A 25,031-nucleotide genomic window follows, 5' to 3' on the forward strand; every position below is an offset into this window, starting at 1 on the left:
GCATTGCCTTTCGATTCCTTGCAATTTAGGCCTCGTGGAAGCCATTTTGGGTTCCCTGGGGCACAATGGTATAAAAAGTTTATGTCCCCAGGCCCTTTTTTAGCAGTGTTCATGCAGCCAGGAGTCAGAAGGCAAGCCTGCTGGTCCAACCATGGCACCCGCCCCTTCCCCTCACCAGGCATCTCTGGCATTTCTCCATATTCCTTTTCTCTCTCCGCCCCCCTCCCCCGGCCTCGCCATGGGGATGAAAGATGGAATGGTGGGTTGTGCTAAAACAAGATAGGTCCCGTGGCTTTCGTGTATGTGTGTGAGTGTGTGTGTGCTCTGCTCTTTCTACTTCATTTATTGTTTAAAGTTTATTTGCTTATTTTGAGAGAGAGAGAGAGAATCCCAAGCAGGGTCCGAGCTGTCAGCACAGAGCCCGACGTAGGGCTTGAATTCACGAACCATGAGATCGTGACCTGAGCTGAAGTCTGGTGCTCTTTCTATTTCACTTTTAAGAAGGGGCTGGAATTTCGTTCTGTTGGCATCACTAGACTTTGCTGTGGTGTTCCTGCTGCTGCCTCCTTGTGGTATTTGACAGACAAGAAACTGATGAGAGCACAAATCAATTCACTCCGACAGCATTTCTGGAGCACTGAGTCCTCATCAGCATGGTGGCAGGGCTGTGTAAGAGTGGGCCAGGCCCTCCTGGACTCATTCGCCAGCCACCCCGCGTACTCCACTCCTTCACGATCATATGTCCCAGGGGTTCTCTCCAAACACGTAAAAGGAAAGAAGGATTCCACTGCAAAATACTTTTGCAGCCTTCAAGGGGCTATTTCTAAACATGCGTCCTTTGCCAGAGTGCTCTGATGTGGGGCTTCTGGATTTCAAGGAGAGGGTGGCGATTCTGCCCCCTGGGGGACATCTGGCAATGTCTGGAGACAGCTGGGTTGTCATAGCTGGGAGAGAGGTTGTCACAACCAGCTAGTTGAGGCCCAGAGGCCAAGGCATAGGACATCCCCCCACAACTAGGAGCTGTCTGGCTGAAAATATCGGCAGTGCCGAGGTTAAGAACCCCTACCACACTGTTGTATCTTTCCAAAGTATTTTCTCATATAGTTTTTCAAAGTGATATAGTTGCCTGAGACTTGGTGAAAAAAATTATTTCTCAATAATGAAGTCGCATTCAGCTCCTGACACGTATGATGTTCCTTGCTAGGAGGTTCTATAGTGGACTATTTTGTGCCATTATTTGGTCTGTGATTTAGAGCAGGAATAAGGCTGGGAGTACAGCCAGCATATTGCACATTCTCTATCAGACCATATGGAACGTGCAATATGGGTCATGTCAGTAGCTTTCAAACATGCCTTGAGGGGCGCCTGGGTGGTTCAGTCGGTTAAGCGTCTGACTTTGGCTCAGGTCATGATCTCACTGTGGGTTTGAGCCCCACGTCGGGCTCTGTGCTGACAGCTCAGAGCCTGGAGCTTGCTTTGGATTCTGTGTCTCAGTCTCTCTCTCTGCCCCTCCCCTGCTCATACTCTGTCTGTCTCTCTCTCTGTCTGTCTCTCAAAAATAAAAATAAACATTAAAAAAATTAAAAAAAAAAAAGACTCAAGCAGAAACCGGCACTTTTTAGGGCAGTTGGATGGCTCAATCAGTTAAGCATCTGACTCTTGACCTTGGCTCAGGTTGTGATGGCACGTTAGTAAGTTCAAGCCCCGCATCGGGCCCTGTGCTGACAGTGTGGAACCCACTTGGGATTCTGTCTCTCTCCCTTTCTCTCTGCCCACCACCTCCTGCTTGCTCCCTATCTCTCTCTCATAATAAATAAAAATAAACATAAAAAAAAAAAGAAATGGGCACTTCTTGCCTGGCCCAAGTCTGTTTTTTTTTAATAGTTTTTTCTTTTTTTCTTTTAAAGTTTATTTATTAATTTTGAGAGAGAAAGAGAGCACGAACATGGGAGGGGCTGAGAGAATGGGAGAGAAAGAGAATCCTGAGCAGGCTCCGCGCTGACCATGCAGAGCCTGATGTGGGGCTTCAACCCATGACCTCAGCAGCTAGACCCTTTTCTAGGGACCGAGAGTACTTCAATGAACAAAGCAGATAAAAATTTTTATTGTCTTAGAACTATTATGCTCGTTGTGGGAGTGGGACTATATCCTTAATGAATATGTACATTATCCGATATGTTAGAGGTTAAAGACTACACGTACAAATGGCCAATGGCCAAACCAGATATAAAACAAAACTCTCACCCATAATGGGCAGCAACCAGCCAGGAAACCAACCTTGATCTAAGGAAGCTGCTGAGGCAGCCAATGTACTACCCACGAGTCAGACTTACATAGTCTGACCACTATCTACAGCAAACAATCCAGGAAGCCAGATGATAACTCCTGTAATCTACCCCAAACGGTCAGGACCTGATCAGTAACTGCCAGCTTCCCAAATTTTCATCCCCGCTTCCAGCTTAGGACAAACCATGGAGAGCCACGTATGCACCCCCCCCCCAACCAGTAACATCGGGTGCCCCGCTTCTAGTCTGTGTCCATCTTCCCCAGGTCACAGGGTCCCAGCAGGGCACACCTGAGACCTCTCCTTTTTTTTCCACTATAAATCTCTCCCACATTCAAGACTCTGCCCAAACGCAAGAGACAGTGGCCGACCCCTTTGCCGTAGTGAGCTCCGAATACATAAATAACCTTTGTCTATTCTCTTCGGTCTTCATTTATTTCCACAAGGTTTACTCTCTCTCCTTCTGCCCCTCTGCCCCTCTCATGCATGCTCTCTCTCTAAAATAAAATTAAAAAAAAAAAATAGATAACCCTGGAAACAATGGAAATTTTCGTCATCCAGAGAGTAGATGAACAAATGAATCTTAGTATGTTGACATAAAAGAATGCATATAGATGTAAGAAATCCACGTCCAAAGAAAAGCAAAGAAATAGTGAGCACAGACATTAGAGTAATGACTACTTTGGGTGCAGGGGTGCAGAAAGAAGGGTTGGGATGGCGACCTTTTAGTTAGGATGGGTTAGTTTTAGTTTTAGAAGGGTTGGGATGGTGACTTTTAGTTAGACTAGGATGTCAAGGCTTTGTCCCGTTATATTACTAAAACAATTAGCAAATTAAATAAAGAAGACTATGCTTAGAGTGTGTTATGAATCAGAGATTATGGCTCATTGTTTTCTGGGCTTTGAAAGGCCTTAAAAAAATAAAGTACTGTATTAAAATATAGTATCATGGGGGGAAAAAGAGCAGTATAGGAGAGATTTGGATTGCAGGGAGGGTGAATAGGATTTCGATTTTATTTTTTTATATATATTTTTAAAAGTTTATTTTTAAAAGTTTATTTTTTTGCATCCATATTATTTTTAAAATATATATTTTTAAAAGTTTATTTATTTATTTTGAGAAAGAGAAAAAGAGGGAGAAGGAGAATGGGGGAGGGACAGAGAGGAGAGAGAGACTTTAAAGCAGGTTCCATGCCCAGTGAGGAGCCTGACTAGGGGCTCGATCCCATAGCCATCACCACCTGACCCAACATCAAGAGTTAGACACTCAGCTGACTGAGCCACCCAGGTGTCCCAGGATTTCAATTTTAAATTGAGTGATTCAAATAGGACTCATGGAGAGTATGGGTGACATTTGAGCACAGACAAGGAGTGAACCATCCAGTGGTAAGGTCAAGAGCATTGTGGACTGTGGGACTGTAACAGATGAGGGTGCTGGGAGCAAGAGTTCAGCAAGGGGATGAGGAGATTGTAGCTCCCCATGTTAGTTTCGGTCACTGCAAACGTCAGCCTTGCCGCTGAGTGTCCTGGGCAACCTGGGGAGGGTGCGAGTTAGCGATGAGATCAACTGCCTTTTCACTGCAGAAGGATTACTGTAAACTGTACCTTGAGAGCTGACTATGGGGAGAGGCTGGATGGGGGCAGCTCTACCCTGAGTCTGAGGAACTCTTGCTGGGGGTGGCGATGGGGCCCAGACCTTTGGGGGAGGGGAGCAGGTGGTGAGCGGGTTGGATTCCGACGATGCCACCCATTTTGTTGATCAATCTAACGCAGGACATACGAACAAGATGGGAGTCAAGGGGTGCCAATGTCTCTCTGGCCTGGGTCACAGGAAGGATGAAGTCATGCTGGAGAGGATTAACCAGGAAGGGTGTATCTATGAGAAAAGCATTTTTTTTTTTTTTTGGTGGGGGGGGGCGGGTACTGGTAGGAAGATCAAGAATCCGGTTTTCAACTTGTAGATGGTTCCTAATATTTTGCTATTATAAGCGATGCTGTAATGAATGTCCAACATAACCCACCCAGGCATTGGTTCAAATCCCAGGGTTCAAATCCCCTTTCTAAAGTTACTAGTTCTGCAGTGACTTCACCTTTTCGGTCTCCTGATTTCTACAAGGATGATAATAATAATAATAATAAACCTAACCAAAATGGTTATTCTGCGGATTAAAGGAATCAGTGCCCAACACAAAAAAGTAAGAGCTTATTAAATGTTAGCTGTGCATTGCATCCTTTCTCTCTTCTGGTATTTCCTTGGAGCAACTTCTTAAAGGTGGAACTTGCTAGATCAAACGTTATCCCCGTTTTGCTGATGAAAGTTACAAAATTGCTCTCTATAAAATGTTCATCAGTTGTTCCCATCCACTGTGAGTGATGCTTTCCTTCTACTGTGCAACCAGCACTAGACATGATTAAAACAGTACTTTGTTAATATAACAGATGAGAAAAATTCATGTTTTTCTTGATTATTAGTGAAGTTCATTGTAAGAAAAAAATGTGTTTTATATTATGGATGCAAATATATATAATGAGCTCCCACGTATCCAGCTTCAACGATGTATTCTGAGCCAATTATTTTGAAGCCAATTTGTAAGAATTAAAATATAACTGCAATACCATTGTTATGCTTAACAATTAACAGTAATTTTTAGTTAACTTCTAGTAAGTAGCCATGCTCAAATTTTCACACATATCTTACTCTAAAAACAGTTATCTAATTAGGGTTCTGATAAGATTCACGTATCCCTGCAACTGACTGAAGGGCCCGTACAATCTATTCTTTCTTTCTTTTTTTTTTTCTTTTTTTAATGTTTATTTATTTTTGAGAGAGAGAGAGAGACCAAGACAGAGCACAAGTACGGGAGGGACAGAGAGAGAGAGAGAGGGAGACACAGAATCTGAAACAGGCTCCAGGCTCTGAGCTGTCAGCACAGAGCCCGACGTGGGGCGGGGTGGGGGGGGCTCAGACTCACGAACCGTGAGATCCTGACCTGAGCCAAAGTCAGACACTTAACCGACTGAGTCTCCCAGGTGCCCCTATAGTGTCTATTCTAGCCTGCATCTCCCCTTGAAGCCCTGTCCCCCTTCTTGCCACTTGTCTTCAATGTAGCATTAATTTTGGGCGACTGAGTTTTGGAGTTGGAAGACTGCACCCCCGTGGAATCATTTAACACCCTGGATTTCCAGTAGTCAGATCCACCTGCCACGATTCAGTGTCTAGTTTTGGACAAGCCTGCCTCATAGGCGGTGTTGTGTTCTTCCATCAAGAGGCATCTATTTGTCTCACTTGTGTGACGTTGGGATCCATGATTAGTCACTACCTACATCCATGAATTCATTAGGGCTGGATTTTCCTTCCTCTGTATTACCTGGACTCCGTCTGCAGAGAAAAATGTCCTCTTCTCTCCTCTTTGGCTACTCTGAGGTACATTTTATTTAAAAAAAAAGGCAGAACAATTGTCTGATTCTCCCTCCCACCATTTTTAAAAACGAGTTTCAAAATAATGTGCTAATTTTCTGGCCTCTTCCAAAGATGACTAATGAGGTTTTTTATTTCTTTTTGGTATTACTATGAACTCATGTATTTAAAAATTTTAATGTGTCTCTGTACTTTGCAGCTATTGTTGTTTCTGATGTTCAGATTGTCTTCTCAATACGACTCCGTTACGTTTTGTAGCTTCCTAGTTTTTAGAATGACAAGAGGGCTGGGGCTCATCTTGTCTATTTTATGACCCAAACCAGGAACAACCCAGTTTTCAAGGAGACTTGGTTTATGTTTCTTTTTTTTTTAAATACTGATTTGCCCTTTGTACATTTTTTTCCATATGGGTTTGTAAGAACTGTTTACATATGAAGATATTTATCTTTTGTCTGTCAGATGAGCACATACAGTTTCCCAGCTTAAAAAAAATGGAGACTTTGTTTATTTTGAATTGTTGGCAGACATTTAAATGTTTAAATGCTGTCCAGGTGCCCCAGCAAATACTTAATATAAGGATAAATATATATAATTAAATATTACATTAAAAATCAGAATAAAGTCTATATTTTGTAATAATCTTCATTTTGTCATATAAATACACAGAAGATAGCACCGTGGTTCTTAAAAGGGAAAGAGTAGATTAACAGTGGACGAAACTGGTGGGCATAATACTAATTAGTCGATCACATTACCAGTCGGGGTAAACTGACATTGCATACTTCTCAACGCCAAGGTCTGAGGAAAAAAAAAAAATCACCTGTGTAGTACTTCTGCAAATATGCTTAACTTGAATTTGATCATGAGGGAACAAACACACAAATTCATTTTAAAGGTGATTTTGCAAAAACAACTTTGCCAGGAGAAAAATAAAATGTTGGAGGCCAACTTAAATTACATAAGATACATCTTTGATTGGACCCAGGTTGAAAAATTATAAAAATGTCAATAAAGGCGTGCCTGGGTAGCTCAGCTGGTTGAATATCCAACAAGATCATGTCAGGTTATGATCTTGCAGTCATGAGATCGAGCCTCGAGTCACGCTCCATGCTAGGCTTGAAGCCTGCTCATGATTCTGTTCCTTTCTCTCTGCCCCTCCCCTGCCATGCTTTCACCCCCTCAAATAAGTAAATAAATAAAGTGAATACCTAAATTACAAAGCATCCTTGGGATGGAGAAATTGAAGATTGTATATTACATAGTAGCATGTATCACTATTATGTTTCTTAAGTGTGAAAATTGTGTCATTGTTTTGTAGGAGAATATCCCTTTTGGCCAATGCATGCCAATATTTTTAAGGGTGAAGTTTCATATTTGCAACTTACTCTCAAATGAGAGGGACAGATAAAGCTAAGACTGGCAAAATGTTAACCATGGGTGAACTTCAGTGAGTGGTGTACAGGATCTTGCAATATTTTCACAATTTCCTGTAGGTTTGTAATTCTCCGAAATAAAAATATTGGGAAAAACAAAAAGAATAGGAAAACAATGGAAGGAAATATAACAAAATGGTAAAAGTGGTTATTATAAGCAATGTTAACTTTCACCCTTGTAATTTTCTGTGTTTTGAAATTGTTTATAATGAATTCACATTATTTTGAATTCACAGAAAATATTAAAAAAATTTTTTTAACCTTTATTTATTTTTGAGACAGAGAGAGACAGAGCATGAAGGGGGGAGGGTCAGAGAGAGGGGGAGACACAGAATCCGAAGTAGGCTCCAGGCTTTGAGCTGTCAGCACAGAGCCCGATGTGGGGCTCGAACTCACAGACCTCGAGATCATGACCTGAGCCGAACTCAGACGCCTAACTGACTGAGCCACCCAGGCGCCCCAAATAAACAATATTTTTAAAAGAAGGGGAGAATTGCCACTCTATTTTCTTCATTTTTCTCTCTGAATGTTTCACATCAGTTTCCACGATCTGAAGTCACAGCAGGGGGACTCATAAGTTAGGGCAGCAATTCATGCCTTTATGTGGCACTTCCTCACAAATTTGGCAAAGTGCTCTTAACCGGTGAAGAATGGAACGATCTTCACCTCTGTTGTGAGTGTGTTTGGGAACAAGTTCCTCTCATTTGGGTGTGTTTCCTTAGAAATCTGAAGGACAGTGTAGGTCTAATTCTCCGACTAAAGAAGGACCTCCAGGAACTCGAAACCTGCAGAGAACAAGCTTTGGATGAATTATTTAATGAAACCCATAACTTGACTCTAAGGAATTCCCTGATTTTTTCCCAAGTGGCTTTACTCTCAGCCCAACCCGAGACATTGAACACTCTGGCCAATTTGAGGTCAGACACCTGCACCTTGCACAGCAATGAAGGCAGTCACTGTCACAGTCATGGCCACTATTTTGCCTGGACTCCCTCAGCCTCAGGTCCAGAGCTGCTGTGTGTAATTGAAGAGACACAGTGAGTCCGCAGAAGCACAAGAATTCAGAGCACTGCTCTCCCTGACTATGAACGCTCCCCGGGGCTTTAATACTTCTCGGGGGTGATGTCGCAGGAACACTATAGTGCTTGGTGGTGCCTTTGCCATCTACAAGCCTGTGGGATTTCCATCAGTTAGGTCTCTCTTCCTAAACTCTTTTGTACCCCCATGGGCACCCCACTCATGCACACTTGCTGATAATACCTTTCGCTTGACTGCGTGTTATAATTTTGGGGGTAGGTTTCTATTTACCCAAATGATCTTGTTGAGCTTTCAGATATTCCCTTCTAAGTTCACAGGGATCTCACTCTTTTTTTTTAATTTTTTTAAAATTTTATTTTTGAGAGAGAGAGGGAGAGGGAAGGAGAGGGAGTGGATGGGGGAGAGGCAGAGAGAGAGGGAGAGAATCCCAAGCAGGCTCCATGCTGTCAGCGCAGGGCCCAATGCAGGTCTTGATGTCATGAACCGTGAGATCATGACCTGAGCCAAAATCAAGAGTTGGATGCTTAACCGACTGAATCACCCAGGTGCCCCTTTTTATTTATTTATTTTTATTATTTGGATCTCGCTCTTTTTTTGACTGCTGCGCAGTATTCTGATGTAGAGAGACAACATTTAATGTGACCTCGATAGCAGACATTTAGTTTTTTCCTAGTCTTTATGCTGCAACGAATAGACTTACCAATAATACGTTTTTGCCCAAGATGTGAGATTTCTGAGTTCAAAGGCATGCACTTTACAAAAACGTGCAGATTGTTAGATTGCTGCCCTGAGAAATAGTGCCATTTAGAACTCTCATCAATATGGAGAAAAAGGACATCTTTTCCATGCCCATGCCGACAGGCTGCTACTCGTTTGCGAAAATAGCTAGTGGGGACTAGACAAAAACTGTTCAAGAGATTTTTGCAGGATAAACTTCCTAGTTATCCCTATCCATGCTTATTTAATGGAAACGTGGTGGTGGTGGTGGTGTGTGTGTGTGTGTGTGTGTGTGTGTGTGATATCCTCTACGGAAAATCCTTTCTGCAAATGGGATGACAGCCTTTACCTCAAAGCTGCAAAGCTCAAAAGGCTGATTTGCGTACATTTAATGTGAAAATAAAGTTCTAAATTGAGGAGTGGTATTACGTTCTCTTGTAAGGGATTACTGAGGTTGTAGGCAGACCTTGCCTTTGCTATAAATCTGTGGAATTAATCTTTTGTAACTGAACTAGAATTTTTCATTCAGTGGAGGAAATCCAGTTGTGGAAAAGACACCATTCCCACATCAAATTCAAACTGCATATGAAATCTATATGTTCGTGAAGTTATTTTACCTTGGAAGGAATATGCGTGGATGGCAATGACAGAAATTCTAGCGCCCAGGGTGGATTCCATCGAGCCTTGTGTGTGCTTAGCCATTATTGTCAGTCTACTTAAGACCTTCTTGAAAAACACGAACATATTACAAGTTACAATATAGATGTGAGACTGATAGAATATTGAAGAATCTAGTGTTGATTAATGTAGGCCTTCCATTACAGGCATAATTGGTGTTCACAATAAATGCCCGCAACCCGGCGGGGGGGGGGGGGCGCTGGGGGAGCTCTTTTCTCCCTGCTCAACACGGCCTGTTCATCCTCCCAGAGAGGTAACCACCAAATAAGAGGCTTTTGTGAGTCAGTATTTTAAGGACAACCTAGTATAGTTTATTAGACATTTAGAAGGTTGCTGTGTAATAAGCAGAAATACAAAGCGGCAACTGAGAAATGGGGAATCCATCGCACTTAGACACGGCAAAGGCAGACATTGACGGGGGAAGGCAATGAACACGGGATAAAAGGGTCTTACTGGTCTGAGCTCAGGGCGGCTGCAGGCTGCTCTTCCGGGGCTGGCAGGGGCTCACGTCTTTTAGTTTAATTATTCCTTCGGGTTTAGACACTTCTGAGGCGTGAAGTCTTGAGCCACCTGAAGCAAAGAGAGAAGACGCACAGGCAAGGTCCCAACACAGAGCCCAAGGCGATCAAGCTCACGCAGCAGGGCAGGTAGCCGGGGAGCAGCAGACAGGGACCGCGTGGCGGAGTCTGCCCCCCGCGGCTCCTGCCTGGGGGTCGGTGCCAGGACTGCCCCTCCGGGGTCAGCCAAACCGCCAGAGCTATGCAGAGGAATGGTCAAGATGTTCTCCGTCTTTCCCCACCGGACGGCCTTGTACGGGAGGGTCTGGCTCTTGCTCTCCAAGGGTGAAGCCTCACGGACATCTCAGAGTATGAGATACTTAACCGAAGAGAAAAATCCCAGGGAGTTCAGGTGACAAGGAGACAGGGGAGCAGGCAGGTGGGATGGAGGGAAGCCTTAGCCATGGGGACCAGCAGACGCCCCTCCCCCCGCCCCCCAGCACCTGCACCCCGCCCACGGCGCGCCTAGCTGCAGCACTGCTTCTTGCAACAGCACTTCTGCTGACAACAGCACTTCTGCTGGCAGCAGCCCTTCCCGCAGCCACACGAGCTGCAGCCACACGAGCGGCGGCAGCAGCAGACCACGGGGACGCTGCAGCAGCCCCCGCAGCAGCCGCAGCAGCAGGGACAGCAGCTGGAGCAGCAGCCCACCCGGTAGCACCGGCAGGTGGTGCAGCTGCCGCAGCCGCAGCCGCCGCCGCAGCCACCGCAGCCACCGCCGCAGCCACCGCAGCCACTACTGCAGCCACCGCAGCCGCCGCTGCAGCCGCCGCAGCCACCGCAACTTCCGCAGCCACAGCACCCCATGGTGTCGGCAGAGAGGACTCAGGAGAGAGGAGGAGGGAGACTCAGGAGGTGAGGGAGGTCTGGTGCCGCCTCCTGCTGGAGGGGGGTTTATATACCAACCCCGCAAACTGAGCTCCTGCCTTATTGTTCACCCCTCTTCCTCGTAAACACCTCATGAGGCCTCTCACACCCTTCCTTATTGGAGTCTTGGCCAGTTGACCTTGCTAATTTTAACTTTGACTTGTCTCTGAAACCTATATTTGGATTAGAACACACGTCCAAGACGTGTGAGCCCTTGAAAACATAAATGCATATATATTTTTTTGCCCCAGGGCCTACTCCAGTGCCTGGCCCATTGTAACTATTTAATAGATAGCTGTTGAGGTAAATAAATGCCTGAAATATTTAGAAGCAATATATATATATATATATTTTTAACATGGGAGTCTGAGTCAAGAGCCAAATAAAAGTCCTGTGTTTCTGTATATACTTCTTGGTTATCCGGGTTAAAAACAACAACAACAAAACATTATTTTTCTCTCTACTGGGATTCATGACACCCCCCCCCCCCCCCGTTGCAAACAAAACAAAACAAAACGAAACAAAACAAAATCTTTTGAAAGAATAAGTGAAAACCAGAGTGAAAAGAGAAAAAGTAAGTGTCCGTAAATGCATTCTATCTCACCTGAAAACACGGGTATGCTTTTCCCGGCTCCCTGAGATTTTTTGTTTGTTTTTGTTTGCAAGAATTGCTTGGCCATTAACACATTTCTTTTTAACTTGTCTAACGTCAGATGCTAAAGACAGAATTGTGCACAGCCTACTCCTAAATCATCTGTCAAGAGAAATTTCTACTGTAGTTTGTCTGTTAAATAATTGAGAAAACAGGGGCGCCTGGGTGGCTCAGTCGGTTAAGCCTAGGACTTCTGCTCAGGTCATGATCTCATGGTTTGTGAGTTGGAGCCCCACTTCAGGCTCTCTGCTGTCAGCACAGAGTCCCCTTCAGATCCTTCTCTCTCCCTCTGCCCCTCCCCTGCTCTCTCTCTCTCTCTCTTTCTCAAAAATAAATAAAACAATTAGGGGCACCTGGGTGGCTCAGCCGGTTAAGCGTCCGACTTCGGCTCAGGTCATGATCTGGCAGTCCGTGAGTTCGAGCCCCGCTCGGGCTCTGTGCTGACAGCTCAGAGCCTGGAGCCTGTTTCAGATTCTGTGTCTCCCTCTCTCTGCCCCTCCCCCGCTCACATTCTGTCTCTCTTTCTCTGTGCCCCTCCTGTCTCTCTCTCTCTCTAAAAAATAAACATTAAAAAAAAAAAAATAAAACAACTAAAAAAATTGAGCAAACAAAAATAAGAAAGGTTTCATCGGGTGGCTGGTTTTCTCTTGCACCTCTCTCCTGTTGAGGACCTGGGTCCAGTCCCCTGTTTCAGACCCACCGGGGCCTGGGAATGTTGATTTGAAATGACTGGTCTCTGTCCGGCTCATTCTCTGATTCCAGAGAGCCTGTGGATGTGATGAGGCATCCACAGAGGCGTGTTCTTGCTGGACTGACTTGAAGACTGAGGCCTGCCTGGCTAGTCCAGCCACTCCAGAGGGGGCACAGAGGAGGAAACCGCCACGGTCTGTCTTGGGGCTTATGCTGTGGCTTCTGGATCAGACACAGCCCGGCTTTGCCTTTGGCAGGCCTGCACTTCCCCCAGAATGTTGGTGTCCCTGGATTTATAAGTGACACCTCTTTTATAAGCTTACTTAAAATGCCCTCCCATGATCTGCTTCTCATCAGCCAGGAGGACGTGAGGACCGTTCCTGCCCTCCACTTTGGTGGCTGGGCATCCCGGAGAAGCCCTGCTGTGTGCAGGGATCCTCCAGAAAGGTCTCCGATGGCTCCTGTCTGTCATGCAGGCATCATGGTCGGGGGCCTGGAACGACTTCTTTCCTACAGCGTGGCTATCATTTTTCTAGTTGCGGACTCAAGAGGCAACACACAGCTATTTCATTCATAACAGAAAACTCAAAGTTTACTAAGGAGGCTGCTGTGCTAAAAATAGCAGTGTTATGTGGCAAAGGACCTCAGGAAGGAAGTAAAGAAAAGGTCTTGTGAGGTCCTTCCATGGAAACTGGGCTAAAAATAAGGGAGGGTATTGATATATAAGCCCCTCCCCCAGCAGGAGGCGGCACCAGATCTCCCTCACCTCCTGAGTCTCCCTCCTCCCGTCTCCCGAGACCTCTCTACCGACACCATGGGGTGCTGTGGCTGCGGAAGTTGCGGTGGCTGCGGCGGCTGCGGCGGTGGCTGCGGCGGCTGCAGTAGTGGCTGCGGTGGCTGCGGCGGTGGCTGCGGTGGCTGCGGCGGCGGCTGCGGCAGCTGCACCACCTGCCGGTGCTACCGGGTGGGCTGCTGCTCCAGCTGCTGTCCCTGCTGCTGCGGCTGCTGCGGGGGCTGCTGCAGCGTCCCCGTGGTCTGCTGCTGCCGCCGCTCGTGTGGCTGCAGCTCGTGTGGCTGCGGGAAGGGCTGCTGCCAGCAGAAGTGCTGTTGTCAGCAGAAGTGCTGTTGCAAGAAGCAGTGCTGCAGCTAGGCGCGCCGTGGGCGGGGTGCAGGTGCTGGGGGCGGGGGGAGGGGCGTCTGCTGGTCCCCATGGCTAAGGCTTCCCTCCATCCCACCTGTCTGCTCCTGCTGTCTCCCTGCGTCCTGGACTTTCTGGTACTTTCCCCCTCGGCTCTCATGCTCTGAGTTGAGGTAGCTTTTGCCGTTTTAAAAATAGCCACATGGAGGGGGCACTTGGGTGGCTCAGTCTGACTTCAGCTCAGGTCATGATCTCGCAGTTTTGTGAGTTCAAGCCCGGCATCAGGCGCTGTACTGACGGTGTGGAGTTTGGTTGGGATTCATCCTCTCTCTGTCTCTCTGTCTCTCCGTCTCTCTCTCTCTCTCTCTCTCTCTCAGAATAAATAATAAAAAAAACTTAAAAAGACAGTCACGTGGACATTTTCTACAGTGTCATCCAAGAAAAAGGATGGAGAACACCTTGATGATTGAGCTCAGCAATCGTGACTTCTACTTGGCTTTCTTCTTTGCACTGTTTTTCTATCTAGACTTGGAGCCTTTTTGTATTTACTATAAATGGTGTGTTCTTTCTGTGGCCATAGAAGCTTTCTAGATGTTTGCCTAAAAAAATCACTTAATAAAAGGCGAAAACAAACTCTGACCAGTTGTTATTGCTTTATCTTGTTTTATCCTTGGGGTTATTTTCGTTGAGCTAACATTGATTATGTTCCTCCATGGACTGGGGCCATCAAGGGCACAGAAATAATTATGCCCTTATCCGATGACAATCTAGTCATACACAAATAAGCACCAACACAAGGCAGAATAATAAACAAGTCAAGAGGCCATGATGTAGTGTGTTGTGGCAGGAGAGGGTCCAGAGGGTTGGATGGGGAATGACTGTAAAGGACCAGAAAAGCTTCGAGATGCCATTTGGGGGCGTGTTTTAAAGAATTAGTGAGGTTTTGACAGGTGGAAGTGATTAGGGACAGATATTTCAAGCAGAAGGCAAAAAAAAAGGAAGGATTAGAAAGTCGGAGACATATATGGGAACTAGTAAGCTGTTGAGTGTGTCCCAAGTACAGAGCATATGACTGTATTTGGAAATAACCAATGACAAGACTAGCATTCACACTGCCCTTACAAGCCAGGAATTCTTCTAAGAACTTATGTGTTTTGAAGGACGCCCTGTTATTATGTCCGTTGCACAGAAGGGAAACAGCCAAGAGAGGTTAAGTAACTTGCTGAAAGCTCACGGATGCTGCTGGTGGAGCTCGGGCGTGCCACAAATGCTCCAGGCTGGTGGTTTTTGAGAGGGGATGTTTGACTGCAACATAGAGTTAACTGGTTGGTAGAGAGAACTGAAGCTGCCTCGGGGATATTGGGGAAAACAACGAGGACCTAATACAATGGCAGAATGGGAACAACAAGTGTATTTGTGGGGGATGAGAGCATGATACAAAGCCCGACAAGTGAGGACCACGTCTACAGTCCCCAAATAGGCAAGACTCCAGTGGTGGTTGCTACGGACTGAATTATGCGCCCCCCATCCCTGTGTTGAAGCCAGAGCTCCGAATGTGATGGTATTTGGAGGTGGCATCTTTGGGAGGTAATTAGGTTCAGACAAGGTCCCGAGGGTGTGACCTCAGGATGGGATTCGTTCCCTTACAAGAAGAGGAAGAGACTCGCGCGTTCTCTGTCTCTCTCTGCCACGTGAGGGCACAGCAAGAAGGTAGTCGTTTGCAGTCCAAAATAGAGCTCTCACCAGAACCCACCCACACACCCCGGTCTCAGACTTTCCAGCCTCCAGAACCGTGAGAAAATAAATCTTTGTTGTTCAAGCCAGTGAGTCTATGGTCTTTTGCTGTGGCTGCCTGGGATAATACCATGAGGTAACAATAATGCATAGTGACTTCTGTTCTTTTCTGAGAGATTTGGGATACCGTCCATGACAGCCTGTTTTTAAATTTATGTTAAATATGGTCGACAAATAGGTGAGGAACTGACCATTTCCGTTAAGGTTGTTTGTCTCACTCTGTAAGGTGTGGAGTTAAAGGGAATTGATAACAGCATAAAAAAGCCTTCCAATAAATGACACATTAAATTCTCTTATAAATCGGCCTGATTCTCTTCACAGTGTATTTAATCTACTCCCTTGGCATGGGTATTTTGAGAAGCGGCAGGTCTGCTTGATTTGCTAACCTAAAAAGATCTAGACCTGAAAAAATTGTCTTCTTGGTCTACTTATCTAATCTTGATGTTTTGCATTCATTTCTAAGAGGAAAATTTGGGTTCAGATTGTCGACTGAAAACACGCTTTGTATGGATCACGAGGCTTGGCACGCAGTTTGCTTATAATATGATTAGAATCAGTAGACACTAATCATAATATATGTATATAACCTGTGTGTTTATACATTTACATGTTATTTATATTTACCATTGTTTTTATTATATATGTTATTTACATGGGTTATACCTATGTTCTTATATACACATCAGGCTATAGATATGGTGTATATGTTATACACAATATTTACATACCTATATATGCACACATGACTTACCACATGATTATTTATGATTTTATGATTTTACGACTTACCACATGATTATTTTCTTCATTCATTCGTAAAACCTAGTGATTTGTGAAGATCTGTTCTGAAGTATAGTTGTTTCTGTAAAGGCTTGCTTCCAAGTTCTTCTGTCTGTTCCTTCCTGATCTTGGGATCAACCGTGACTCTTTCGCTCTTGTGTTTACTTTCCCACTGTGGCTTCTATGATCCGGGTTAGCACAGGTTAAAGTGTTAGCATCCGAAAGACTTTTGGTCATTTCAAGAGCTGAAGCAAAGACATAAGGATCTTCAGCATATACTAGCATATGGAATGTTCTGGAATTGTGTGTTGGCTGCCTGGGGAGGAAGAAGGCGAGCATCAGTGAGAAGGATAGGAGGGTGCTGGGAAGGACGAACAGGTAGACAGTGATGGTTGACTTATCTTTCGATGGTAAGATGGGGTCTACCTTAATTTTTTCTTCGGACCTGACTTCTGGCTCTCTTTGCTGTTAGATGTTAAATGACCTGTTTGATAAAGATGCCTGAAGTTAAAACACAGTCTTACTGACTTTTTGTTTTATTCTGTGATTCACTTTCTCTCAACTGTCTTTACCCCTTGGGAAGACCCCGAAGTAACGGTGCCTAAACAATTAGCCCGGTGCCTAAATCTCTCTTATATTTTCAACTGATTCAAGCAATGATTTCTCTTCTATATTTGCTAGACTAATGAAACAAAAATCAGATGATACTTAACTAACCCTCCTGTGATAAAGAAAAATCTATGAGTTTTTGTTTTGATATTAGTTTTTATATATTTAGTGTTTATATTAGATACCTTTCAAGGGTCAATTACTAAGAAATGTTGTAAAACATACTCAACCACATTTTAACTTCTTTCTTGTAAGGACATCATTTGCTAAGAGTGCCATTCTATATTATGGATCCTCAGGCTGCCATAGTAAACTACCACAGGTTGGATGGCTTACATAACTGCAATTTTTTTTTCTCACAGTTGTAAAGACTGGACATCCATCCAAGATCCCAAGATCGGAGTTTGGGGAAGTTTGGTTTCCCCCCTGAGGCCTTTCTCCTTGACTTGAAGATGGGGATCTTCTTGTTGGGTCCTCACAGGGCCTTTTCTCTGGGTGGATGCATCCCTGGTGTCTCTCTTCTAATAAGGGGAACACCAGTCATATTGGATTAGACCCCCACCTTTAAGACTTTATTTATCCTTAATTACCTCTTGAAATACAATATGTATTGTATCTTGTGTGTGCACTTAGCACACTATGGATAAAGGGTTGAATGGGTGTTATAGCTTTCTTGGCCTGACTTTTGTTGGAAAGAAGCTTAGAGTCAACTTTTCTGTCCACTCCAGTGGCCAGCAGGATTGCGTCATGTCTGGATTTCTGTATTAATCTTTCCTCTTAGTGTAACTCACCCAGCTCTAGTGTTCTCTTGCCAACACGTTTTCAACCTTTATCTTTCTGTGCACTTTTTGTAAACCGTCTTAAGTCCTTTGTGAAATGAGTGGAATATAAATAAGCAAGCAAGAAAATAACCGAACCAAAGCCTTTGGCTCTTGAGCCAAAAAAAAGTTGGTAGTTACTTTTCCTTGCTGGAGCTTCCCAGACTTTAGCTTTTCTGATTGGTTCCTACGGACTCACCCTGAGCGGTTCTCCTCCTGCAGGAGAAATGCATACTTTATGAAAAACCTTTCTTTTTCTTAAAAAAAAAATTTTTTTGTTAGCATTTATTTATTTTTGAGAGACAGAGGGAGACAGAGTGTGAGTGGGGGAGGGACCAAGAGACAGAGGGAGACACAGAATCCGAAACAAGCTCCAGGCTCTGAGCTGTCAGCACAGAGCCCGATGTGGGGTTTGAACTCACGAACCGTGAGATCATGACCTGAGCTGAAGTCAGACACTTAACTGACTGAGCCACCCAGGTGCCCCTGAAAAACCTTTCTTTATGTACATTTCTCCACATCTTCCATCTACCTTATTTTGATGAATAGTGAAAAATGGACCCAATAATTCCTCCAAACACAGAGTTGTGCATAATGCCAAAGGGAGACAGGTAAGTTGGAAGAGAAGAACTTCACCTCACCGTGATACATGACCTTTCCTCTTGTCCACAGAGGTAGGTTTTCAGAGTCCTGTCTTGTTTGTGGAGATTCAGATGTTATGGTTTGAGGATCCATGTAGATTATTCTTCTTCAAAGTAGACATCTTTTTCGTATATTTTAGAATTGTTCTTCTCTCATCCCTCTTTGCCATCTCTCAAGGCCATGTTTACTAACGATGACTTTTGAGTATTGTCAATTCATTTTTTAAAGATTTAAATCAAAGTTAGCTAACATATAGTGTCATAATGATTTTAGGAGCAGAATTTAGTGATTCATCACTCTCATATAACACCCAGTGCTCATCCCAACAAATGTCCTCCTTAATGCCCATCCCCCATTTAGCCCATCCCTCCCCAACACCCCTCCAGCAGCCATCGTTTTTTTTCTCTGTATTTAAGAGTCTCTTATGGTTTACCTTCCTCTCTCTTTATATTTTATTTTTCCTTCCCTTCCCCTATGTTCATCTGTTTTGTTTCTTGAATTCCACATGAGTGAAATAACATAATACTTACCTTTCTCTGACTGACTTATTTCGCTTAGTAAAACACACTCTAGTTCTATCCATATTGTTGCAAATGGCAAGATTTCATTCTATATCTATATCCATATCTATATCTATCTATATCTACATCACCTATGCCTATATCTATATCTATATCTATATTATCTATATCTATATCACCTATATCTATACCTATATCTATATCTATATCTGTATCTGTATCTATATCTGTATCTATATCTATATCTATCTATCCCACATCTTTATTGATCATAAATAAGTCATTGGAAGCCGTTGCTACAAATGGCCATATTTCATTCTTTCTCATTGCCACGTAGTACTCCATTGTGTATATAAACCACAACTTCTTTATCCATTCACCAGTTGATGGACATTTAGGCTCTTTCCATAATTTGGCTATTGTTGATAGTGCTGCTATAAACATTGGGGTGCATGTGCCCCCTTGAATCAGCAGTTTTGTATACTCAGATATATACCGAGTACTGAAATTGCTGGGTTGTAAGGTAGTTCTATTTTTAAATTTTTGAGGAACCTCCACACCGTTTTCCAGAGTGGCTGCACCAGTTTGCATTCCCACCAATAGTGCATGAGGGTTCCCCTTTCTCCACATCCTCATCAACATCTGTTGTTTCCTGAGTTGTTAATTCTAACCATCCTGACAGGTGTGAGGTGGTATCTCATTGTGGTTTTGATTTGTCTTTCCCTGATGATGAGTGACGTTGAGCATCTTTTCATGTGTCTGTTAGCCATCTGGATGTCTTCTTTGGAAAAGTGTCTGTTCATGTCTTTAGGTCCATTGAAATAAGGGAAATAAATGGTTTGATCAAACGCCCCCGAGACGACTCACAGCCTCTTGTTCTGAGATCAGATCGCAGGTTTAGCCATCTACCTCTTTGTGTTCCCATATCATGACCAGTTTCAAAAACCCAAATTATGATTCCATGATGTTTTTTTTTAATCCTTGTTTTGTAAAGACTGTTTTGGAGATATCAACCCCCAATTTGAGATTTCTTAAGACCTCACGGTGTCCTTTCCCTGAATAAAACTCACTCTTGACTTCACTCAAACTTTTCTTTCCTTGTTATTCTTGTGTTCTCATTTCTGCACTTGAAAAAAAAATCTCGTGTCTACATGTATGTGGAGTAAAGTGGTACGTAGCTAATAAAAGAGCACAGTGTTAGAAAAATACTTTTTCATCATCCCAGACAGTAATAACTCTTTGGGTGGACTTTTTTTTTTTGATAATGAAAAATAAAGCTTTATTAGTTTAAAAAAATAGCTTATTACATGTATATCTTCACAATCAAATTGTCAATGCATATTCTGCATTCCAGGGCAGCTCTCTTTTCTGTTGGATGTTTTTTTGGTTAAGACTGTAATCACAAGAACAGTCCTTGGCATGTTTGGGATTCATTGAATACCAATTCCATTCTGCAGAGTCTAAACTTTACAAAGGAGGCCACTTAGTAAATCCCATAGCCAGTCAGCTTTTTCCAGCATCAGATACAGATGCCTCCATTTTCTCAGGTTTGAGCAGGGATGCTGCATGTCCGGATGATGCTAATTTATGAGGGCCAGTTGGCTGGAGTCCAGGAGAGGGTATTGAAAGGTTAGCCTGAAGCAACTGGTGAGGGAGATCAAGGCTGGTGTCGGTGACCTCACTCCTGTTTCTATTCTGTGCCTTCGGTTGGTGGCGGTGGTGGGGAGGGCTCATGTTCTTACCTGTGTTCAGTGTCTCATGTGTTCCCTTTCTTTTTCAAAACCTATGCCCGGGAAATACTTGGTAACAGGAGTCACTTATTAAAAGTTGAAGGTGACTAGTCCCGCCCCAGGTTTCATTTAATATTTGAACTGGGAATGGTTTGCCTTTGAAGGAATGTCAGCTAAGATTACGAGCTGGAGCTGGAGCACTTTTGTGATGCTCACCACAAGTTCTGGTCCAGAGAGGAGAGCTGCCTGCATAGATAGCGCAAAGAGTGGTAATCCGCTTAAATAATAATTATGCAAATAAGAGTTAATGAGACACCAGGTGATCCTCCAATATTTCTGGCAGCAGAGACAAGGGAGCAGAGACAAGGGAGTAGAGTGCACCAGATTTAGAAGAGGGCAAAGTTTAATGATTGGCTGTAATGCACCCTTATAACCGTTTTCCTAGGCTCTGTTTTCCTAGCGGGGAAAATAGTATCTTGAATGATTAACACTGTTGGATGGCTACTGTTCTTTTGTCTTCAAAAGAGCATGAGGTATCTTGTGAAATATGTGTGTGCACTCTAAATCAAACCGTAATAACTACCATGGAAGATCCCTCATTTTCCTTTTTTTGCTCTTAGCCTCTTGCATCCCATTTACTTCCAGGGGAAATGACTGAAGTGGGATCATCATGGTATGTATGTGTGCATCGTACCTTATACAAGAGATAGATTGTGTCGCACAAATAGCTGCTAGTCATGAATTAATACGCGCCCATGCCCTCCCCTCCATCCCACTCTTTTTGAGTTTGTCTGCCAGTTTCAAGAGTGGAAAACCCAAAGAAGTCCAGACAGACAAAATCGATTTATGTTTGAAGGACAGAGGATTAGACGAGGAAAGAAAATAGGTAGGATCCTAAAAGAAGAAAGCCAAGGCTGAGTTCTTTGGGAATTTATGGGTAATTTTCAGAAGGTGAGGTGACAAAGAGGTTGGCCGTGCTGTCGTGCGGAGGGTGCTTGGGGGACAGGAAGATGCAAATGTTTAGGATGTTTTTCCCTGGCTTCTATAATTTGCTTCTCCCTTTGAACTTTGCCAAGAGATCACAGTGAACGTTCGCATTTTATTTTTTCCCGGGTAATGTGACTTTGCTTAGATAGACCATAAGGCAATGCAGCTTTACAAAGAATGTACACATCTGTCTGTCTACCACTCTATCTAAACCTATGTTGATTTTATATTGCAAAAGTCAATCATGCTAATGGAGAAATTTAAATGGTCCAGTATTGGACAAAGTAAAAAGCAAAAGTCCACGGTGAATCTCATCACTTAAGTAGAATCACATTTACTTTTGGTAGCTAGACTCACAGTCCTTTTTTCTACGCGTATACTAACATATAGTTAATATTTGCAAAATGAGACTAAGTTCTATATACTTTTGTGCAACTTCCTTTTTTCACTTGTTAGTACTGCATGACATCTCTCTGGCCCATGCATATCTTTTAGAAATTTCTGCAAAGTTTTCCATCTTACAGGTTTACTATAATTGTTTTTAAAACTTTGTCACCATTAATGGGCATTTAGGTTCTGTCAGATTGTTTGATATTGCTAACAATGCTGCAGTGAACATCTCTGAACATATGGACATATAGATTCTACCATAAACCATCTTTTTAAAATTATTTAATGTTTATTTATTTATTTTATATATATATATATATATATATAGAGAGAGAGAGAGAGAGAGAGAGAGAGAGAATGAGGAGGGGAGGTGCCAAGAGAGAGAGGGAAATGCAGAATCCGAAGCAGGTTCCAGGCTCTGAGCTGCCAGCACAGAGCCCGATGTGGGGCTCAAACTCACGAACCACGAGATCATGACCTGAGCTGAAGTTGGACACTTAACCGACTGAGCCACCCAGGCACCCCCATCTTTAAAAAAAAGGAAAAGACCTTTATGATCCTTTGTATTTCTGTGTTATCGGTTGTAACATCTCTGATTTCTGATTTATTTGAGTCCTCTCTCTTTTTTTCTTGGTGAGTCTGGCTAAAGGCTTGTCTATTTTGTTTGTATTTCCAAAGAACCAGCTTTTAGTTTTATTGATCTTTTCTGTTGTCTTTTTAGTCTCTATTTCATTTATTTCTGCTCTGACCTTTGTTATTTCCTTCCTTCTACTAACTTTGGGCTTTGTTTGTTTGTTTGTTTTTTCCTAGTTATTTGAAGCATAAAGTTACATTGTTCATTTGAGATTTTTCTTATTTCTTGATGTAAGTGTTTATTGCTATGAACTTCCCTCTTAGAACTGCTTTTGCTGCATCTCATGGTATATTCCATTTCCACATGTCTCATGGTATTTTTTGATTTCTCTTCCTATTTCTTCCATGACTCATTGGTTGTTCAGCAGCAGGCTATGTTCACAGATTTGTGAATTTTCCAGTTTTCTTCATTTCTAGTTTCATATCATTGTGGTCAGAAAAGATGCTTGATATGATTTCAGTATTCTTCAATGTATTGCGACTTGTTTTGTGGCCTGACATATGATCTATCCTGGAGAATGTTCCATGTACACTTGAATGTGTATTCTCTTGCTTTTGGATGGACTGTTTCTTATATGTCTATTAAGTCCACTTGGTCCAATGTTTCATTTAAGGTCAATATTTCCTTACTGATTTTCTGTCTGTATGATCTGTCCATTGATGTAAATGAGGTATTAAAAACCTCTAGTATTTTATTGTTAACTATTTCTTCCTTTAGGTCTGTTAATATTTGCTTTATATATTTAGGTGATTCTATGCTGGGTGCATAAATATTTACAAATGTTATAGCCTCTTGTTGGATTGACCTCTTTATTTTTTTTTTTTTATTTTTTTTAAAATTTTTTTTTTCAACGTTTATTTATTTTTGGGACAGAGAGAGACAGAGCATGAACGGGGGAGGGGCAGAGAGAGAGGGAGACACAGAATCGGAAACAGGCTCCAGGCTCCGAGCCATCAGCCCAGAGCCCGACGCGGGGCTCGAACTCACGGACCGCGAGATCGTGACCTGGCTGAAGTCGGAAGCTTAACCGACTGCGCCACCCAGGCGCCCCTGGATTGACCTCTTTATGATTATGCAATGCCCATAGTCGTCTCATTACTCTTTTTGTTTCAGGTATAACGTTATTTTATCTGATATGTTTATTTATCTGATATAAGTATAGCTACTCCAGCTTTCTTTTGGTTTCCATTTGTATGAAATATCTTTTTCCATCCCTTCACCTTCAGTCTCTGTGTGTTCTTATATCTAAAGTGAGTCTCTTGTAGGCAGCATATAGATGTCTTTTTTTTTTTTTAATCTATTCAACCACTTTAGGTCTTTTTATTGGTGTGAATTAATTATTGATAGTTCTGTACTTACTACCATTTTGCTAATTGTTTTCTGGCTATTTTATAGTTCTCTATTCCTTTCTTCTTCTTTTTTTTTTTGCTCCCTTTCTTTGTGATTTGATACTTTTCTTTAGTGGAATGCTTATATTCCTTTCTCTTTAATTTTTGGGTATTTACCATATAGACTCTTGTTTTGAGGTTACCACAAGGTTTACATATAGTAGTTTTTATCTAAAACAGTCTGTTTTAAGTTGATAACAACTTACATTTGAAATGAAAGAGACATTGCAACTGATACCACAGAAACACAAAGGATAATAAGAGGTTACTATGAACAATTATATGCCAGCAAATCGGACAACCTAGAAGCAATGGGTGAATTGCTAAAGACACACAACCTAAAATACTGAATCATGATGAAAAGGAACTCTGAACAGACTGGTAACTAGTAAAGAGATTGAATCGGTAATCAAAAACCTTCCAACAAGCCAAAGTCCAGGGCCGGATAGCTACACTGGCAAATTCTACCTAACATTTAGAGAAGAATTAATGCCAATCCTTCTCAAACTCTTGCAAGAAATGGAAGAGAAGGGAACTCTTTCAAAGTCATTTTATGAGGCTGACATCAGTCTGATACCAAAACCAGACAAGGATGCCACAAGGAAATGCTAGGCCAATATCCCTGGTGAACATAGATGCAAAATACTGTTAAACCAAATTGAACAATACACTAAAAAGATTATACGACACCTAAAACCGATATAATATCTTATGTCAGCTACACTTCCGTTTAAAAAAATGGGCTATAAAAAATGGACTATACACCATGCTCAAGTGGGATTTATTTCAGGGATGCAAGAATGGGTTGGCATCCAAAAATCAGTCACTGTGATTCACCACATTAACAACATGAAGAATAATCATGTGATCACCTCAATAGATGCAGGAAAAGAAGTTAACAAAACGTAGCTTCAATTCATGATAAAAACTTTCAACAAAGTGGGCATAACAGACATAATAAAGGCCATATATAATAATCCCAGAGCTAACATCATACTCAACAGTGAAAAGTTTAAAGTTTTTTCTCTAAGATCAGGAGCAAGAGAAGGATGCCTGCTCTCACTACTTTTTTTCAACATAGCATAGAAAGAAAAAGAAGTAAAAGGCATATAAATTGGAAAGAAAGAAGCAAAACTATCACTATTTACAGATGACGTAATGTTATAAACAAAAAACTTTAAAGACTCCACCAAAAAACCACTGTAACTAATACACAAATTCAGTAAAGCGCAGCATGCAAAACCGATACGCAAAAATATGTTGTGTT

The 25,031-nt window shown here is 42.7% G+C and overlaps 2 protein-coding genes across 2 annotated transcripts; one reads left to right on the forward strand and one right to left on the reverse strand.

Annotated features, from left to right (window-relative positions):
* Positions 1-10,589: 10,589 nt before the first annotated feature.
* Positions 10,590-10,931, reverse strand: LOC111561650 (small cysteine and glycine repeat-containing protein 3-like). The gene has a single exon (XM_023257869.2). It carries the CDS (start codon positions 10,929-10,931, stop codon positions 10,590-10,592), a length of 342 nt encoding a protein of 113 aa, XP_023113637.2.
* A 2,216-nt stretch (positions 10,932-13,147) lies between these two features.
* LOC111561651 (small cysteine and glycine repeat-containing protein 7-like) lies at positions 13,148-13,483 on the forward strand. The gene has a single exon (XM_023257870.2). It carries the CDS (start codon positions 13,148-13,150, stop codon positions 13,481-13,483), a length of 336 nt encoding a protein of 111 aa, XP_023113638.2.
* Positions 13,484-25,031: the final 11,548 nt, after the last annotated feature.

This window comes from Felis catus, chromosome C1 (genome assembly GCF_018350175.1).
Source record: "Felis catus isolate Fca126 chromosome C1, F.catus_Fca126_mat1.0, whole genome shotgun sequence".
In the NCBI taxonomy this organism is placed as follows: Eukaryota; Metazoa; Chordata; class Mammalia; order Carnivora; family Felidae; genus Felis; species Felis catus.

Bases quoted from the DNA above. Each gene is read 5' to 3' on its own strand.
- LOC111561650 (XM_023257869.2), bottom strand. From the start codon at position 10,931: ATGGGGTGCTGTGGCTGCGGAAGTTGCGGTGGCTGCGGCGGCTGCAGC.
- LOC111561651 (XM_023257870.2), top strand. From the start codon at position 13,148: ATGGGGTGCTGTGGCTGCGGAAGTTGCGGTGGCTGCGGCGGCTGCGGC.